We start from the raw sequence: 21,260 nt of genomic DNA on the forward strand, positions 1-21,260 counted from the left end.
TTACGAAAAGAGCTGGCTTCATTTATTTTGGAGCCAAAATTGCCAGTTTTGGGCTGGATGCAACATGCCGATCGGGGTGATTGTCTTGTCAGAGCAACAGCAGCCTAGCCTGTCTTGTCCTTAAGGGGTGGCCAATCAATATTTTGATTACCCTCCCACTGCCCTACTAATCTCACCGCTTTCCTTTTGCGGCACCGATTCATAAATAACATAAGTTCCGTAATTGCAAGTGTCGTAACGTACGGCATACGGATTTTTGACTGCCACATACAAAACCTTAAATTAAGAAACAGCACCTTTTCTTATCTCTAGGCGGTAACTTATTAATCCTATACTGTATTAATTTTGAGTTATTTGTTAAAAGTTAAAGTTGCAATTAAAATAACACTTGAAAGAGTAAGATGTAAAAATGGAGACACGAATTGTTTACTCTTTTTACATACACGAGATTTTTTAAGAGTAATCATTATAAAAATAATAATACAATAATTACTTCCAACAAATAGGTTGAATTGATTTTATAAATTTTTATTAATAATTTATTTAATTAAAATTAGATTAACAATCAAACCGAAAGTAGTCGCAATATCTATTAATATAACAAACCTATTTTATTTTATCGACTCTCAGATCGCAGAGAAAGAGAAGAATCTTGGTCTCCTTGATCAATAGAGTCAAGTCTACCACTTCACCAAAGAGAGTGGCCCAAATCAAATGGAAGGCAATTATGAATGAACTGACAAATTTTAAAAAATGGATCTAGTTTTTATAATTAAGTTTTATCATTTTAATTAAGATAATTAGATAGATATATTTAAAACTCTTAATTCAAGATAAAAATCTAATAATTTGAAAGATTTGATTAAGTTCATTTTCTAATAAAAATAAATTTAATTGTTGTACTCAACTTCAAGTTCAATTATCCATACTTTTGCTATAATTCAAATTAAGTTTTTTCGGTACTGATTAAAAAAAAAACTCGAGACTCGTGAACTAAATGAGTCATGAATTAGTTCATTTTCATTTGATAATTCGAGTTCAATTCAACAAATTGGAATGTTTCTGAAGTGAACGCAAAGCTAGATGTTTCGTTTCTAGATGATGTAATCATTTTGATGTTGCAGAAAAGGTAGATCCCTTTTGGTGGTGTCTACTTTGATCCAGTTTAGAGTATGGTAAACCGGTATAGTTCATGCGCCCATCAAGTTGGTTCTAATTCACATCACTCGATAAGAAATCCGCCCATCAATGGTCTCCACAATAAGATGATTCATGCGCACCAATAGCAGCAAGTAAGCTCGTCCTTTAGGCCCTGTATGCACCAATCAGAACTTGTCAACTCGGGTTTTAGATGTTAACCATTTACATGCTATATTTGAGATTTAGACAAAATGAATTGGCCATCTCTGGTTGAGGATATATCCGGATTGCAAATAATTAATCTAGGACATGCTTTGTTCTAACTTCTAACAACACAACTTGCCAGTGCAATAAGTGTTCCCCGATTAAACCAATGGAATATACTGATTATGTGGCTTCTAACTTTACATTTTTCTTGAAATATCTGTATCTGGCACATGCATCCAATGCATATTCGAATATGGTATAAGTATATAATCCTCCCAAGAGACGTATCTGGACTTGATCCTCTTAAGACCCATCTAAGTATATGAAAATCTTGAAAAAGAAACTGAATATATCATGCCAGACAGAAATCCATGTTCAATGTTACACCTAAAGCCGTGGGAATATAATAAAATATAATCAAACTACAGACAAATAGTAGGATGCGGGGCATTACCTAAGCCCAGGGCTTCAATTTCATCTTGGTAGAAGTAATTATAACCTTTTGTTTTCTCTTTCTTGTTCAAACTTGAGTTGATCTTCTCCACAGCTGCAAGCAGATCCTGAAACCCCCACCCCCAAAAAAAATAAAATGAAGAAAGCATTTTGTATTAGATGATTATCATCCAAGAAGGCAGTGGTTATGCTTTCTTTAAAGAGAATTCGCAATTAAAAGAAAAAAAAAACCAAGAATTGTGTGTTCAGCATATTTCATGTTATTAGCACCTATAAAGAGAAAGCTTTAAATCAATTAATACCACCATTCTAATGCCTTAGCTAAACCAGGTCAGGTTCACTGTTCACATACAAGAATGAAACAATCTAAGCATCATACCAGGCACATGGCTCCATACATTCAGTTATAACCCAAAAGAAACAGAATTGTACATTACCATGCAAATTGGTTTTCGTTCTCAGCCCTGTCCCTCACCCCATAATACATTTGAATAGCACAATGTCAAGAAGCAATTGTTTCAATTCAACAACAGGTTGTAATTTGGTTTTTTTACCATCTTATTTCTGCTTTTACAATTTTCAAAATTTTTATCATGTCCTATTTTATGTGCAAAGAGTTCTTTGAAAACCTTCTCGCCAGTGTGGCTCAACCATAAGAGCACAACTCTAGCATAGCATTTTATGTTTAAAACATTAGAATCCTCAACAACCAAAAGCATGAGCTGCATACCTCCCATGATGCTAAACTAGTCATATACGAAGGAAGACTTTCATAACCATCCTTGGATACTTGTAATATTGGCCTCTTAACTTCAACATGATTTGGGTCCTTTTCCCCTTCTGCTATGTATCACAGTGTAAAATAAATAACATAACACTGCTTAGAGACTTCTATTGCTAGTCATAAACCCAATAATGGATTGTCAAGGGCAACTTAAAAGTGTACAAAAAGTCAGTAATCTCTACCTTTAGTTACTTCTATGGAATCTGTAGCAGGCTTATTTGTAACCTTGATGTTGTTTGCTTTATCTCCATTATACCTGCAATTTTAGGTTCAGAGTTTGTTCTAAAGGAAAGAAAAAAAAAGACCAGCAAAAGAGAGAGTGGCTTTTATACGATATAAAGAACTTTCAAGACTCCAAAAACTTACATATTTTCTCCAAAGGATAAATCAGAGTCATCAACCTTTTGATTAGCTGTGGAGACAAAGATGGCAATATAGCAGCTCATTCATCATCTAAAATGGTAATTAACTTTAAACCCCTTTCGAAAGGATAAAAATCCAGTCCATCTTCTATAGATTGAAACTGGGTTTTTAACTCTAAACCCCTCAAAAAAGTGTGAAAAATCAGTTCATCTTCCATAGACATAATAAAAAATAATGGTTCAAACACAGCAATGAAAGAGGAAAACTAGGAAAGAGAAAAGTAAGTAACTTTTGCAAACCTTGAGATGCTAAAGTAGCAAGACAAACATCAGAGAGCCCGAAATTCTTTAGACTCATTGATTCATCAAGACTACAACAAATAACATCAAGGGAAAACACTAATTCCATTTTCATCAGTTCTTAATAATAAAGATTTTGCTAACCAGTGTGCAGTTAATAATAACAGTTTTAGATAACACGTAATAATTCAAGGATACAGTAAAGGATCCTCATCCAAGCTCTTAATTGCTGAATTTGTGACGGAGAAACATCTGTCATTTGAATCCAAAACCTCTTCTTCCTCTCCCTCATTTTCAATTTCAAATTCTACTTAAAATAAAAAAAGTTAAAAAGTTGCAAATGATTTTCTTAAAGGAAAGTAAACAAAAATGTTCGTACGGGGGAGATAACCGAGAGGCTTGAGGTGATCTTCGAGATGGAGAAGATGCGTTTGGTTATTGTTGAAGATTTGATAACAGTGACCTAAGAGTTCCTCGAAGGAAACGGTTCCGAAGGACATGGAATCGAGAAGGTTGAGGTCGGCGGTGGCGGTTGAAACGCGGCGGTTTAGGCATTGGACGAACGTCGATGAAGCCGAATCTGAGTCCCGAAAATTATTATCAAAATAAAAGAGAACAATTTCGTTAATGGAAGGGGGAAAAAGTACTTCAAAATAATAAAAAAAAAAAGAGGGGGTAAGTGGGTAACCAAGAGGGATGGGGCGGCGGTCGATGGATTGCTTAAGAGCGTCGCAGCTGCTTTGAAGGTGATTGCAGAATGAGCCGAGGCTTTTACTCAAATTTGTAATCAAATCTTCCATTTTCTTTTGAGATTGTCCCTCCCTGTTTTGAAGGTGACTGTAGACAAAGCCGTGGCTTTTACTCAGTTTTGGATTCAACCTAAAGCGCCAAGCTCCCCATTTTCTTTTGTTTTTTCTTTTTTGAAATATTATTTTTCTATGCCTACTTTATCCTTAATGTATTCCGTTTCTTTCACTTTGGTCCTCATTATTTTTTGTCTTATCCAACGATCACCGGTTCAACTTTTTGGACTGTAAAAGATCGACTAAATATCTATCCGATCATAAATTATCACGGGTTAGATGATGATGTATTCAGTCTCCAACTATGGTTCTACGAGTTAACAAGTTTGTTGCTGTCCACTAATCTAGTTGAAGAACAGAATTTTCGATATGAAATCTTCCGAAACCAAAATTTATTTATATTTATATTTGTTTTCAGAATCCAATAATGGTGTTATATGTACCATAAGCTGCAAAAAGCAATCCACACAAGAAAACGAAAGCATCCAAGGCTTTCTGCCACAAACTCAAAGATGAACCTAACAATGTGATGTGAAACGAGGCTGGCAAAACAAAAGATATCAATGCACATACACTACTCCCCACAAGCGATACAAAAACACCAAATCCCGGAACGAATGACGCCAACACTGCCAACACAATTACCAGAACTGCACTGCCCATGTATATTCCCAACTTCTCTAATCTAATTGTCGAATCTTCAGCATCATTGTTGCGAAGCTTCTCAAACCAAATGTTCTTCTTCAACTTCCCTTCCACTATTTCACTAACTGGATGGACCATGATTGGGAATGTAAATACTAACCCCAGGCACAAGCCAATCTGTTCCAAAGCACCACAAGTTCTGTATTATGAATTTGCAGCACCAAATAACTGGTTTGATTCAAAGCTCAGTTTTGGCACATAACCTTGAACACTCAAAAGAATATGTAATCTAAATGTTATGCTATGTGTAAGATATTTGTTTAGCAGTAGATATGCAGTGATGTTACAATCCTTAAGGTGAATAAAATCTAAAACTCCATATGGTTTTAAAGTTTTCGGTTTTTTTTTTCAGTCCTCTGCTTTCTGCCTAGTCAGTCAATGGCTATAAAGATGATCTACTAAATATATATTTTTTTCTTAATATTATATCCTCTAGAATGAGGTAATTGCATGCAAAAGACACCCGTAGAACAAATTCCAATGCCAGCAGCAACTAAAAACAATGGGGACAATGACAAATAAGCAGGGCAGATCATTATGTATAGCAACAGATGATAAGAACTGCTTAAATGATTTTTGAAGATGATCCCAAGGAATAAACTAAGCTTCTTGAATTGATGGTGGGGGCACGATAGAGCCTTTTACATTATAATGAAGTAACTGAGTATGAATACTTAAGGTATATTAGTTTATAAGCTCTAACTTTGTGCTTAAAAACTAGATGTATGGTTAAAGATATCTGCAAATTTACCTGGACTGCAATGGCTGTCCAATCCCTGGGAAGATTCAGTGTTATGATATATTTTGTTTCGTCACCATAAACCATGTATCCAAAAATCCCAAACAAAATATACACAAGTGTGATCCATGTAAAAGACATCGCTAAAACCTTAGGAAATGTTCTCCTCTCTCTCATGGATTGCTCAAGGGCCAGTGTCATTCCGAACCCCTCGAAACAGTACACTGCCATCAGTGAAGGCTTTCCTATCTCTAAATGAAAAATTTCCCCCAACCGCCTGTTGTACGTCTTCCTTAACAACAAACGCCATCACCAACAGATTGCATACATCGGCGAAAATGCTGAAGGGTGCAAAAGCCGAGAGGGATCTGATCCATGACAATGCTATTTCAATAGGGACTAACAGGAATATGTAAGATGCAATTGTGAGGCCATGAAGTTTGAAAAGTGATGCAAGGTTTTGGCCAATAAATACCAAGTATGCCACGGATCCTCCACACTGGGAGATGAATATGAGAAATTCTGTCAGGTATCCGCCTGGTTTTCCCATGCATCTGCAACCCAAGTCACCATATGTTGTTGTTTCCTTTAATTCTTCTTCTGATGCTAATTTCTCCCTGCACTGAATCTGTGGATCAAAGTTAAAACGCAATTTTTCAATTCAGAAAAAAAGAGTTCAACTATTGGTTAGGATTCTATACGAATCATGACTGATTACGATCAGGGTTCTATGCAAAGTCAGTTTTGAAACATATATAATATCAGTATCTCTAAAGTGAAAAAACAAAAACAGTATTAAGGAAAGAAAGAAATGAGTTGATACTAACAAGAAGAAGCATGCAGTAGAAAGTAGCCAAGCCAGTAATGACAACACCGATTGATCCAGCAAGCCAACCGGCGACTCGGAAAGCAAAAGGAAGGCCTAAAACGCCGGTTCCAACTATTGAAACTATAATGTTCCCGATGGTTTGAAGTTTGGATGCAGTTCCTTGTGTTGATGACGACGGTGATGGGTTGATCAAAGGGATTGTATCACATTTCTTCTCCCCCATTCTTTTTTTTCTTTGAATCTCTGTAGTTGGAAAGCGATTGCCTGGCTTCTATTGGGCTGTTTTCAGGATTCCTGGCAAAGACAAAAAGGTTAACAGGGTTCAATGCCCAACCAGTCCCGTAGCACACTATGGAGATCTAAGGCTACTCTGGCATGAACTGTTCAATGCCACGTTGCTGTTCTGAAGTTGTAAAGGACTTGCAGTTTCATATTGGAGATGTAACGATGAGATTTTTTTATGAATGGCTAATGAGACAAAAGTGGGTTTAGATCTATGACGTGAGGAATGTTAGTCTCTTAAGATAAACTGATAGGCTAACTTTGACAACAAAATCCATGATGGGATTTTGATTTATTTATTTTTTTAATTTTGAAACTGATACACAGAGTTTGATCAAACCGATTACGAAGGGAAGATATGAAAATAAGGAAATTCAAAGGAAAAAAATGTGATCTCTATTATATATATATTCATTTTTGCTGTAAGGCTTCCTAGTTAGAATAAACATTCATAATATCATGGTATACATAATATTTCAGTCGTCTATATCGATTTTATTTATTTGAACCTACCCATTAATTTTTCTATAATTACATTTAAAATTAAATATAATTATTACATTAACTTATTAAAATTAGTCTTTTCTCAAATTCTCGTACCTACAATATAATGCTCTTGCCATATATTGAGAGATTTGTTGGCAACTAGTTAATTTTAAAACTTATATTGACATGTAAATATATTTAAATGAACCTAATTGAGATATATTTTCTTGTATATATAATATATAATTTGTTAATAAACCAAAATTAGACTATAAATATGTGTACACATATTAATAAACTCGAAAAACATCAATACGATACCAAGACAAAATGATACTTTTATCGATATAGTACTGATTACTTTACTTCATACATTCAAATATGTTATTTAGAAAATAAAATAAAAATTAAATTCTAAAACCCTTCCACTTATAGTATTTTCTGAAATAAAATTATTAAAAATCTATATTATTCTTGGAAAAATTTATGATCTAATCTCTTTTATGTTATGATTCGTTTTTAATAGAATCCTCCTCATTCATGGATTCCGTCGTCCCCATCACTCTCGATTAATGCTTAGGTCTGAATTCTCCAATTTAACCTTAATTTAATATTTTTATTTATTTAATAAAATAAAAATAAAATTGTTCTTGAGTCAACCTTCTCCGGTCTTTATTGACTTAAGTTAAGGCTCTTGATTTTTTCTCCAATGAACAGATATTCATCTAATTATTGATGAATCTCTATTGATGCTCTATTACATTGCTCTTTATGAGATGCTTCATGGACATTGGAATCCTATATCATTTCATTGTCATTTCTGTTTCTCTCTTTCTCTCATCCTTCTATTTATCCACATACTTTTTATTTTGCTTCACAATTTCGATCTATTCATAATTAGATTGGTTTTGTCTTTTAATTAGTGTCGTAGTTATTAGCTTATATTATGGTCCGCCCATTTTGTTTTGAATCCTAAGCCTAAAAAACCCAACGAGTCTTACACTAAGCATAGCAATTATATCAAATGATTAATCAATTTTTTATTTAACCTTATAGAATTTAGAATTGCTCATTTTTTTATTTTTATGTTCAATCAAAAAATCAAAGAATTTGTCATTTTTTGTTCTATCGATTCTCTTATCATAAATATTAGAATTGTGTGATCCGAATCTTTTTTAAAATAAAATATAATGATAAAACTAAGGGATCTGTGTAGGGCTTAAGGCTGAGGGCCAAAGAATAACATATATGTTTTTTAAAAAGCATGATGATTACTGCATGATTGACTAAAAAGTTGAGTAGTGCCGTCAAGATATATATTTACATGGGTGACACTATAACATATACCCCATTTTTGTAAAAAAATTCACCCATCCTATTTTTATAATTAATTAATTTTCAATATTATTTTTATAAAAAACTATTTCTAAAATTATTTTAAAAATAATATAATTTTAAAAATAAAAATTATTTTTTTTGTTTAAATAATTTTTCAATTTTGAATGTTTTAATTTTAAGAAATCTTAATTGGATGTGTCAAATTGCACATATTTTAATTGCTGCCATATCTCAATCAGTTTCTTTTAAATGATTTGATAATTTAATTATTAAAGTGTGATAAAGCAAAATAAGAAAAATATATATTTCTAACAATTTTATTATATAATTTTTAATTATATTTACTTTTTTGAGAGAGAAAATTTCTGGTGAATTCGATCTTTTTTTAATGGTACTTTAAATTCTTGTTTGATTTTAAGATTTTCAATCAATTTAAATTTAACTGTGAAAAATACATCACTTTTAACGGAAATTTGAATTTTTATCAAAGTTACGCAACTATGTTATTCTTCTCTCGATGTACTGTTTTTGGGTTTTGGATCTTGGTTGGTTTTCTATTTTTTGTTTAAATTCTGGGTTTATGGAGGTTTTTTTAAAAAATATTCCTGGGTTTTAAAAGAAAGTTCCTGGCTTTTCTTGTTTATGGATGTAGTTATTTGAACTTGATTCGATTAATTCAGTTAATTCTGTTTTATATTTATTTTATATAAATTATATAAAATTAACAAATAAAAATTTATAAAAAAATGAGTTAATTTAATTAATGATAACTTAAGTCGGTTAATCAATTGATCACACCTGACTAATCAAGGTAAAAAGAGATATTAAATCTTATTAAAATTTAATTTTCCTTCCATCCAAACGAAATAACATTTTAAAAGGGATGCAGTCTATATGATTCTCAGGCTACATTAATAAGTGTAGCCCTTTCCAGTGTGATTCACTTGGGAACCTGCCTAAAGATGATTGGCTGGAACGCTGGGTATCCACTCTACCAATACCAAGGCTTTTGGTGCAGCCCTAACTTCATAGAAGATATAATATTGGCTCAAGAAGGCTTCAGAGCTGAACCAACTGATATCTTTGTGTGTAGTGCCTCTAAAAGTGGCACCACTTGGCTCAAGGCTCTCACCTTTGCCATCGTTACTCGAACCCGCTACGACACTTCCACCAGTCCTTTGCTAAGCAAGGTCTCTCACGATTGCATTCCCACGTTATCCAATTCCGGCAAGAAGCTAGATCTGCGACCCCGGACTTCCTCTAATCGGCACCAAACACCCTACCATGCCTTGCCAAAGTCTCTCCTCAACTCTGACTGCAAAGTTGTTTACATTTGTAGGGAGCCAAAGGATGTATTCGTTTCACTGTATCATTTTCTTGCCAAGCGAGCTCCCAACAAAGATGATTACCTTTCCCTGGAGAAGGCTTTCGATCTTTCCTGTGAAAGCAAGTCTATGGACCCTATATGGACCATGAAGACAAGGTTCTGTTCCTCAAATATGAAGAAATGATGAAAGACACGGAGCCATATGTGAAGAAATTGGCAGAGTTCATGGGGTACCCTATTTCACGGGAGGAAGAAGAAGCGGGAGCAGTGCAGGAAATAGTGAGGCTATGCAGTTTTGAGAATCTGAGCAACTTGGATGTAAACAAGACGGGGGTAAAGCAACAAACAAAGGCCAAAGTTGAAAACAATTTCTGCTTCAGGAAAGGCAAGGTTGGGGATTGGAAGAATTATCTAACAACTGAAATGGCGGAGCGTTTAGACAAGCTCATGGACCAAACTTTTGCTGGAACTGGCTTCAGTTTTCATGATTAACCCCTCCCCTGGTAATTGGAGTGAAGGCATCGTGGTTGAGTCTGATTATAGCTTGCTTGCTGTTAGTTAATAAAGTCGAAGATTCCAATATTCTTGAGATATGTGTTGTGTTTGTTTGTTTGCTTACTCCATTTCCAATGTATTGTTGAAAATGAGAAGTTAGTTCCTTGTTTGGAACCAATCTGTGATTTTCAAGGCTGAATCAATTCTACTTTCTACTTTTAACATTATTACTACAAGCCAAACATGGCATTTTTTTTAATGATATATGAATGGTAAGAAGCTGGCTAACAATATGGGAAAGCCAGAAGCACCTATGAATTCTGATTAGATGCTCTTTATTATCGTACCTTTTTTTCCATTTAATCTTATCATCCACACGCTTTTTTACATTTGTTTTTACGGTTTTTTTTAAATATAAAATAATATATCATGAGCAGAGAAATTGATGATTTTAAAAATATTTAGAGAAATATTGATTTTTTAAAGAAAAATAGAAAATATATCCTACATGACAAATTATCTGACCCTTTCGTGAGATGATTAAATATTAGTGATTTTGTCCTTAAGCCGAGTTTGATTCTCTCTCCTAATCATATTTATATTTTTATTTCATGTTATTTCAAGCTTGATTTTTATTTTTAATTACTATTTTTATAACATTGATTTTTTTTGGTTAGGTTTGATTTCTCTTTTAAGCATATTTCTATTTTTTATTTCACGTTGTTTGAAGCTTTTTAATTAATAAATATATTATTTTTAAGTTTTTTTGAAAATTTTAATTAATAACTCTTTTATTTATAAAATCAAATAATTATTTCCAAATATAATTATTTTGGTAAATATAATTTTATATGTGCAATATTTTTTCAATCCATATCATGAGTGTAGTAAATTTTAGTATATTATATATTTTGTATGTGTATTTAAAATATTTTACGTATAAACATAATGATATTTGATATAATTAATTGACATATTTAACATATAAAAATATTTGAAATATCATACCCACAATGTAGATGAAAAATAATGATATTTGAAATATTTTATATATAAAAATAATAATGATATTTGAAATAATTATTTGATTTTATAATATTAGAAATCACCATACCCACAATATAGATGGAGAATTTGACATATATATATATATATATTATATAAAGAAAAATATATAAAAAATACCCACAATATAGATGGAGAATTTGACACACATATATATATATATATATTATATAAAGAAAAATATATAAAAAATTTAGTTGATGCTTTTAAAAATAAAATATATTTAATATAATGATAAATATCAATTTTATTAAAAATATATTTTATTATATAATTTGCAATAATTATTTGATTTTATAGATAAAATTTATTAATTAAAAATATGAATAAAAATTTAAAAACTTGAAAACAATATATTTATTCATTAAAAATAAAAATTACAAATGAGTTTAAAGGAGGAATCAAAATGAGACTTAAAATAAAATCAATATTATTTAACCATCTAACCAGAGGAATTAATGTGTTAAAATAATAATTAAAAATAAAGACAAAGCTTGAAACAACGTGAAATAAAAATACGAATGTGAGAATGAGAGGATTCAAACTTGCAACTCAATGACAAAACTATTAACATTTAAACATCTGACCAAAAGAGTTGATATGTCAAAAAATTCAGAAAGCGAGCCTTGTAAGATAAGCTTTCAATTGAGGTGACTGAATGCACGCCCTATAGGACGCGTTTTCATATTTTCTCTCTAAAATCAATCTATTTCCCTAATCTTTCTTTAAAATTCGCAATTTCATTGGACATATATCATAATAGGAGATAAAAATAAATATAGTAGGTAATTGATAAATATAAAATATAATAAATTTTGTCACTGGCTTAAAAGTTTGGGCCGCTAGAAATGGGTTTAATCAATTTGGTTTGAAATTGGACCAAAATTGATGGACTTTGGACCTTAATCCAAACATTGAATCTAGGCCTCTGAAATCGAGTTTGGGCAAGGATGAAATTAGACCCTAAACGAAATATGTTTTAAAAAATTGGGCACTGCAGAAGAAGTTTGGGTTTTAACCTCTCGGATCTGAATGAATTTCATTTAACCATCACATCAGGACATAATTTTCATTTCAAAACTGGCCATTAATTCAGTTTCCACCTCCAAAATTTTGAATGAAATTCACCTTGAAACCAACATTTTAATTTTAAAACTAAAGCTAAATTAATAAATTAATTTAGTTACAAGTCCATGTAGAACTCTATTTTAGCAAAATCAAAGCTTCAAAAATTCAAAATTGAAAAGCCTAGACAAAATTAAAAATGTTTACGATAATGAAATGAATTTTAGATCATTTGACATCAAATATTATATTTATACAAGACTGCTGTTAGTATTGAAATTTCAAAACATTACTTTGAAAATATAAGGAAAGAAAAGAGAAAGTTTAACAGCCAATGATAGGATCACTCTTGCACACATACAAAAAAAAAAAAAAAAAACTAAATGTTTCGACATACATGAAATATTTCTAGTAATCTAATTTCAAGAAATGCCAGCCGAAAAATAAAGAAAAATCTAAATCCAAAATAGCTACATAACTAAATAACTTTAAAATTGTGTTTTTAACATATTTATACATATCAAACTGAGTTGGCAGACATAAATGTATTGATAAGTTGTAGAGTTTGAATTGCAGCATCAGAATATGGATGATAATTGAAATAACCATGTTCTTTGCCATGGAACTCGACGTACTCAATTTTCTTGCCCATGTCTTTTAATCTGGTGGCGTAATCCTCAGCCCTGTCTTTCAACAACTCACTGCCGCCCACGATGACCAAGATAGGGTCAAGTTTCACTGCTTCCAGACTAGGGCTCCAGGGCCCAAATGGATTCACTAATGGGTGGTCTCTTGTCTCTCCTACAGGCATTGATAGCCTCCAAAACCTGCTTCTCATTTCAGTCAACAATATAATATGGTTTGTAGGTTGTAATTTTGTAACCCACATACATATATAATTTAAAGAGAAATACTTAAAGATTTTTATTTTTAATTTTCACACTCACATGAGATTGATTAAAGTTGAATTAATTTTTATAATTATCTTTTAAAGATAATATTGAGCAAGTATGTGATTTTAAAGCTTTGGATCTCAAAGGATATGATAATCCCTTTCCTTTATTCAACATTATGACTTCTTTTGAATCCATACATGATTTTTCATTGAACAGTAAAGAGCAATAAGATAGAGATTGCGGCAAAATGAAGAGCTTGTTGACAAAAATACAAAGGAAGAGAAGGAGGGAATCAAATGAAGCATGCACAAAGGAGTCCAAATTGCGAACTTTCCAAAACATCACAACTACATAATCCTCCTACAGTTTTTGATAACTATCATCCCAAAAGAAAACAAAAAAGGTTCCTTTTGAAAGATTAGATTAGATAGCTATGGAAAAAACCCCTTTTCAAAGATAAGGACAAAGAGAGATTTTGATGATTATCTAAAATGTTCTGGGGGAGTGCTGATCAGGATTTTAACCACTATCTCATTTTATTATTCTACACTTTTAATCACATACCTCTTTACCTCAAATCTAATTCTAAACACTAACATGTATACAAATAAATTAAAATAAATGTCAAATTAAAAATTAAAAATTCAATCATTTTATATTTTTAATTTAAAATTCTAATCTAATCATTATCATCTTCGGTAGTTTCGCTAAAATTTATCAAATTAACATATTTATTTTCTATCAATCATATTCTACTTAACATGAGGATAGTCCAACTAACAAATCAGATTAACAAATTTTGACGGACAATACTTATAAATTTAATAATTAGATTAAGATTCTTAAATAAAAAACAAGAAGATTTAATTTTTAAGTACATCAACAATTCTAAATTTTATTAAAGTTTAGAGAATAATAACATATTTAATTAAATATTATTAATTTAATTAAAATTAAGGAATTTCATAAGTGAAAACCAATTAATATAAAGACTTGTTTAAATAAGATGTAGTATTTTTAAAGGCTTTTTTTAAAAATTAACCTGTCATTAGTTATTAGAGTGGAATCTGTTAATTAATAAATCCATTTAAAAACTGAAAAAGAATTTAACATTACTTTATTTTCTAAAATTAATGAAATATATTTTAATTCTCTTTTGCAATGCATAAGCTTGATTATATGTATCAATCAAATATATATTATATTTAATTTTCATAAATTTGTACAAATATTTTTAACACTTTAGAAATATCATGATTAAGAAAGTAAAACAATATATGTAAATGCTTACTTTTTTTAAAATCTTTATATTTTGTATTATGATTAATACAAATTAAGAATAAAAAATAATATTTAAAATAAACTTGAATTAATAATTATTTGTGATAGTGTAATCATATTTTAAAATTTTAAAATATTTAAAAATATTATATAAAAATATACCGTTGATTTAAAATTAATAAGCATGAACATATGCTAATGTTGTTGATTTAGATAGTAAGTTATTTTTTGGTGAATATAAATGTATAATTTTCAATAAGGTTATATAAATACTAAATTTGATAAAACCATGTTAAAAAATATTAACAATTATTCTTTATTCTAATTAGGTACTAGAAAATTGCTCAATTAATTTATTTAAAATAAAAAATTATGTGTTATTTAATTTTAATTTAATTTAATTTACATGTGATATCTGAAAATAAATGTAGAATTGCATATTATTAATTTATTAATGTTTAGCTTTTTAATATTTATTAGTTAAAAATGTTAAATAAGTGGAAGGATCACATGTTAAAAAGGTGATTGATAATTTGATATTTTTGTGGTGTAGGTGAGATTGCCTTGCCTTTTTATTGATAAGAGCCTCCACCATTTCTGCCTTTTTGGACAGCCAGCTTTGTTTCATACGAGATTTTAGGTTTTGTTTTTTTTTTTTTTTCCTGAAATTTGTAAATCTGTATGAGATGATTTAATTTGTCTTTTACTCTTTTTAACCTTCTAAATCAAGTTTGTTTATTTTTTTTATAATCCAAGTATTTTATAGTTTTATAACTATGTTTTGTAATAATATTATTTATAAAGTTTGAATATGGTTTTTCTTTTTAAAATAAAGTATGTCTTATCATTTCATTGATTCGACATGATATAATAGAAACTTCTTTAAATTACTTCTCTCCTCCATATATATATATTGGCCACAACATAAAAATATTTTTAGTATAAATAAATTAAGCCTAAATTTTGGAATAAGTGTCGGAAATAGCCCAGTTTTCTACTCTCTTTTTTTATTCAAATTGAACAGTTATATCCTTGGGAATATCAATATTTACTTGTAAATAAAATGAAATTCACTATGAAGACTGGCAACCAACATATCCAATCCAACTTTCTTAAGACTTTAAGTGAGCATATATATATGGTCATGATTCTCATTATTATTAACTAGACTTTAAATCACTATTCGTGGGATTCAACCTCTCAAAATATTTGTAAACCTGTCCTATTATATAAAATGATATTCAACTTAAGTTCTTAGCTTATTTATATTTTTGGAATTTAGTTGTTTTATTTTATTTATTTTTTAGATTTAAAAATATAAGTTTAATTTTTGATATTGTTAAAATTTTTGATTAAATTTAGATTTGAAATAAATTACAATATTATCTTTTTTGTTACACGACTATTAAATGAGTATTTTTTTATTTTAACTGTGAACTTAAGTAACAAAATAATTTTAGTGGTTGGATTTTTCATATATAAAGTTATGAAATGATATAAAATCACTTTTAAGTTTTACACAGTATGAATGAATTTTTCACAAAATAATTATTGTTTTAGATTTTGCATGTTGTTTGTGACTTTTCAATTATGTTTGTATTAGTTGTAGTTGATAAATTATTTAAATATAAATTTTTAAATGTATTTATTTAAAATTTAATTAATAAAATAAAAAATATTTTATTCTTATTAAATTTGATCTACTTATTGTAACAAGTAACCCCACCACATTATTAACCAAATAAATATTTTAATCAAATACTTGTTTGATATATATTCCAATGATGTGATCCCCATTTTTTTATTTTCAATACGGTATAAAAAAAAGTGTAACAAAAACTTTTAGAAAAATAAGTAAGAAGACTTGAAATAAATGTCAATCTCTTCATAAGTAAAAAGGATTTTACCGATAACAAAACTTTGGCTTGTTGAAAGAGAAAAGAGGTGAATTTAAAGGAGCAAATTAGGTTGGAGGAAGAGCCCAAAATGGGGCAATATTTGAAGAGGAAAAAAGAATCATTTATCAAGGTCTCAATCGTTTATTTTTAATTTTCATGCGGTCGAATCGGTTAGAGAACAATCCTAAAAGAGAATGCCAAAAAATTAACTCAAGTCTCTTTCAATGAATCACTATTTCATTTAATTAGTTTTCTTTTTCTTCATTTAATTAGTTATGCATAAGTTCTGTTTCATTCCCTAAATAAATATACCTATATATGTCGAATATTTAGATGAGATATATTAAACAATGTATTCATAAAATAGTTGTTTAAACAACACTCATATATTCTTATGATATTTAATAAGAATTTTAATTATGGTTATATTTATTAAACAATCGAGGTTAAACTTATATAATTACGTAGTAGTATAATCCATTGGTTATATATAAATTTATATAAGACAAATTATGAATGGAGTATAAATAATTAAATGAAAAATATGAGTAAATTCTATGTTATTGACATATTGTTAGAATTGGGTAATTAAGGAACCATGACAAAGTACCTGTCAAGTATATCAAGATTCAACAAAGCTTCGCTAGGCCCCGACTCTGACCTTGTCCTCACCACCCCACCAAAAAATGGTGCCAACAGCACATAACCTCGTACGCGAACCGGAGCCAGCTCGGTCGAACCAGCACCCAACCTAACTGCCAAATGGTGTGCAATATTGCCACCTGACGAGTCACCCAAGACAAAAACCTGGTCAAAGTCAACCTCGCCACTGTTCAACCATGCATCACTAACCCCATTTTCTCTCAAAGCTTGACTTTGCAACCACCTCATGGCACTGGCTGCGTCATCCATTGCTGCCGGCAGCCTATGCTCCGGGGCCAACCTGTAGTCCGGCGCAATGACTACAGCGTTGAGTCCGGACGCGAAGCGTAGGCAAGAATTATGACAGGTAGGCCACGTACGAGAACCTAGACAAAAACCACCACCATGAATGAAAACGACGATGGGGAGCTTACGAGGACAACCGTTGGGTGGAAAATTAGAGGCTGATGCGGGCTTGTAAATTCGAAGATGGAGATTATGGGTTTTGTCAAACATGGCGTCTTTGAAGTCCACAGAGTTCTGATCGCGGATGACAGGCATGTTGAATTGTATGGTTTTGGATCTGAAAACGGTGCCATCACTCAACACTTGGAGGACTCCCAAGCAGTCTTCCACTATGTGAGGAAATGAACCCATGATTGTTTAAGTTATTGGGTGAAGATGGTTGGGAATGGGTGGGGTTTATATAGAGAGAGAAAGAGAGGGTTGAAAGTGGAGAAACTGTAGAGTGGAAAGGGGGTGATGGTGTAAATGCAATGGATGATAGTAATGGAGGGATGGATCAACATCATGTGCTTCAATTTCGTTTTTTCTTCTAAAATATGGACCATAGATAGATAAGCTTGGCTGTCTCTTCTAATGTTTATTTGCGAGGGAATTTTGTCATTGCTTCTTTGTGTTCCTCTTTTCCGTGTCTTTTTTTTTTCATTAATTATATTTTATCACTTGATATATATGAATTAAATAAATAGAAATAAATTTTTAATAATAAAAACATATCAATATAAAAAACGTGATAAGCAAAATAATTTTTTTACATTTAATTAATTTAAAGCTAAAAACTATTATTTTCAGTATTTTCAGTTTTACAAAAAAATTAATAAAAATATTTTTTATTATTTTTAATTTTCATATTTTATTTTTAAATATTTTAAAACAGAAAAAAGCCCACGCTTATGATTTTTCCAGTAAATCCCGCAAAGATTTCAATAATTTTTTTCCTTTTAATTAGTTAGTTACTTTTAATTTTTAAATAAATTTATTTAAATTAAATTAAATTAGAAAATATATCATATGCAAATAAGTTTATAATAACAATATCTTGTAACATTACGTTATTAATTAGTGCCTAAAAGCCTCTCTTTTCATAATGATCCTTGTTGTACTGCCCACATAAAGAATGCTAAAGGCACAAGAATTACATGACCCATGAGGTCCAAACCACCAACAAAAAGCAGCTGACAGCAAAATATCTCAAGAGAAAAAGATTTAAGGGTAAAAAACATCTCTTACTAAAAATGAAAAAAAATTAATTGAGCTCTTAAAAATATATATCTTATTGAGTCTTTAATGATAAAAAAATAATTAATCAGTTTTTTAGTAATGTAACATTAGTTGCGGTTTCACTATAAAGGGCAATCATTTTAAAACAAGTATAAAAATATCTTAAAAATAATTAATAAAAATTACATCCGAAACAAATCATTTGTCTAGATTTATTCTAGTTAAAATTATAAAAATTTAAAATTATTAAGAATTAAAAAATATTAAAAATTAAAATTTAACAAAAATCAAGTTATATATATATATATATAATTTTTATTAATAATTTATATATATTCAAAATTTAAAAGTTAAAATTAAAAATTTTGAATTAATTTTGTATATATAAATTCAAATAATTTTGTATATAGATTTTTATATATGCAAAATTTGAATATAAAAATTATTAATTCAACTTTTTAATTTGAGTATATATTATTAATAAAATTATATATAAATTTTGAATTTTTTAAGTTTTTATAATTTTAAATCCATACTATTAATAAATCTCCTAATTGAGTTGGTGTCACTCTCAATAAGATCACCAACTCGGTTAGAAAGTTACGAGAATGACATTTCGTAATTAAAATAAGTAATACAATTTGAGGGTATTTTAGTCTTTTCACTTTAAAAACACCAATAAAAATATGCATATAGTGGGATGTGAATCCACGCCAATTGCATTAATAAAACCTTTAATTTATCCTAAACTAAATCTTTTTTTATACATTTTAATTTTATTATACACACTTTATTACATTTATCAATTGTATATATTAATAATGTATTTGATTAAGTTGATGTCACAAGTTAACTCGACACCGACTTAAGATTAATGATAACACCATGGTAAATAATTTAATCTAAATTTTCAATTTAATAACATACATATTTCGTGTGTTATTATTAATTAGTTTTAAACCATATATTTTATTATTTATTGTACGTTATTTTAAACAAATATTTGTATTCTAAATTTGTAGTTTTCACACGCATCTGCGTGTGATAGGACTTCTAGTCATTATTAATATTTTTTATAATTGTTAAACTTTCTATAGTTTTGAACGCATATAGAATAAATGTGGACAAATGGTTATTTGATTCAAATGAACATGGACAATCATATGCCCAATTTGATTATAAATGTAATTTTTATTAATTATTTTTAAATTATATAACTCACTTTTTCCTTGAAGGATCTTTAATAAAGTAGGTCTAACTTTTAAGCCCAACTATTTTGTTTTTAATCTATCTCGTTAACATAAACATATAAATAATCGATATCATTTGTGAAAATTAATAAGTGGATAATTGATATACATTTTAGCACTCTTTTCACACTTATGCTTAGCTTACCTAGAGTTAAAACAAATGTTTTAAGAGCTTTTTTATTAAAAGAAAAAACCATGCATTATAGTTTATAATTTAGTGCATTTTTACATTTCTTTAATTTTTAGTATTTAAGTCAAATATCGTATTATTTATGCTTATCTCATGGGTAAAAGGGCCCAAAAATATAGAAGTAAGCTAAAACAACAGTAAGGGTCGCGACACGTAACCACTAAAGGTTGTGACCCTAAGCTTTGAACCATAATGCAAAGCTGAGATAGGCATTTGTGTCTCGACCACGATGTTAAAAATTGACTTGGAAGAACTCGTACATAGTCCTGCCTCAATGTCACAATATAACTTTTAGTTGCATTGCGACCTTCAAGATTGTTTGAAAGGAAGCCCAATCATCCAAGTTGAGTCAGGAAGCCCATAGTTCATTGAGAAGAGAAGACAGTTTGTCATTTGTAAGTTGTGATATTCCTTGTATAAGGTCACCACGCTGAATCAGATTTAGGACAATTACCAAAGAAAAAAGTGAAGAAATTTGAGGCAAAGTCATGAAGCTCATTGTGCAAGGTTGCGACCCTCTATTCAAACCTTAGTATAAAACGGTTATTTTTCAACTATTGAGAGGAGAGAAGTCTGATAGATAGGATAGGCTTCTATTTTTGTTATTATTTTAGCTTAGGGTTTTCTTTAGTTTAATACCCACTTTTCCTTTATTTTTGCAATAGTTGTATTTTCCATTTCAATACTTAACAAATTACAAGGCGTTCTCTTTATTTTAATTTTAGGCACTTTTCTTTTCCTTTTTATTTGCAATTAAGTACTCGAAGTAGTAAGAAAAATCTTGGATTCTACAGTTGGATACCTAAATATTGGGATTTCTTCTCACCATTGAGCATCTCTAAATTCATTCTATTCACTTTTTTTGGCACAAATGGTGATAATATTTGATGTTGTTGGTATTTTTTGCATGGAATCCATGGATATCTAAATCTTTAAGAGATTAACAGTATGATGAAGTATCTGAATTAATTTCAACTTGTTTGGTTGACCATGCATGTCAAGTGTGTGTTGATTGGATACACTTAATCGCTTATGAGTGACAAGTTATGTATGAACTTATTTAGGGAAGATTTATGAAAGTTGATACTTACTAAAACCATTAAATTAGTGCCTTCAGCTTTAGATTTGAGAAATGATGTGTATCATGGTGATTGGTTTCACATCGATTTAGGTCGTATCAGTTGATACCATTTAGTTCT

At 29.9% G+C, this 21,260-nt stretch overlaps 2 protein-coding genes and 2 pseudogenes across 2 annotated transcripts; 1 reads left to right on the forward strand and 3 right to left on the reverse strand.

Moving 5' to 3' along the window:
* Positions 1-989: 989 nt before the first annotated feature.
* On the reverse strand, positions 990-4,193 carry LOC108454928 (uncharacterized). The gene is made up of 9 exons (XM_053019229.1): positions 3,935-4,193; positions 3,626-3,826; positions 3,445-3,553; positions 3,247-3,317; positions 2,951-2,996; positions 2,767-2,840; positions 2,531-2,640; positions 1,802-1,907; positions 990-1,312 (listed from the first exon to the last, which is right to left on the reverse strand). The coding sequence occupies exons 1-9, from the start codon at positions 4,044-4,046 to the stop codon at positions 1,218-1,220; spliced, it is 924 nt and encodes a 307-aa protein (XP_052875189.1). The 5' UTR covers positions 4,047-4,193; the 3' UTR covers positions 990-1,217.
* Positions 4,194-4,432: 239 nt separating this feature from the next.
* LOC108456457 (amino acid transporter ANT1-like) lies at positions 4,433-6,864 on the reverse strand (annotated as a pseudogene).
* Positions 6,865-9,289: 2,425 nt separating this feature from the next.
* Positions 9,290-10,449, forward strand: LOC108456122 (flavonol sulfotransferase-like; annotated as a pseudogene).
* A 2,317-nt stretch (positions 10,450-12,766) lies between these two features.
* Positions 12,767-17,925, reverse strand: LOC108456207 (probable carboxylesterase 15). Its single transcript, XM_017754801.2, has 2 exons — positions 17,066-17,925; positions 12,767-13,207 (listed from the first exon to the last, which is right to left on the reverse strand). The coding sequence occupies exons 1-2, from the start codon at positions 17,752-17,754 to the stop codon at positions 12,901-12,903; spliced, it is 996 nt and encodes a 331-aa protein (XP_017610290.1). The 5' UTR covers positions 17,755-17,925; the 3' UTR covers positions 12,767-12,900.
* Positions 17,926-21,260: the final 3,335 nt, after the last annotated feature.

Source organism: Gossypium arboreum, chromosome 9 (genome assembly GCF_025698485.1).
Source record: "Gossypium arboreum isolate Shixiya-1 chromosome 9, ASM2569848v2, whole genome shotgun sequence".
NCBI classification, from domain to species: Eukaryota; Viridiplantae; Streptophyta; class Magnoliopsida; order Malvales; family Malvaceae; genus Gossypium; species Gossypium arboreum.

Bases quoted from the DNA above. Each gene is read 5' to 3' on its own strand.
- LOC108456207 (XM_017754801.2), bottom strand. From the start codon at position 17,754: ATGGGTTCATTTCCTCACATAGTGGAAGACTGCTTGGGAGTCCTCCAA. The intron at 13,208-17,065 runs GTACTTTGTCAT...AATGAGAAGCAG, and splicing joins AATCTTGATATACTTGACAG to GTTTTGGAGGCTATCAATGC.
- LOC108454928 (XM_053019229.1), bottom strand. From the start codon at position 4,046: ATGGAAGATTTGATTACAAATTTGAGTAAAAGCCTCGGCTCATTCTGC. The intron at 2,641-2,766 runs GTAGAGATTACT...GATACATAGCAG, and splicing joins TTCCATAGAAGTAACTAAAG to AAGGGGAAAAGGACCCAAAT. The intron at 1,908-2,530 runs GTATGCAGCTCA...TGGGGGTTTCAG, and splicing joins CTAGTTTAGCATCATGGGAG to GATCTGCTTGCAGCTGTGGA.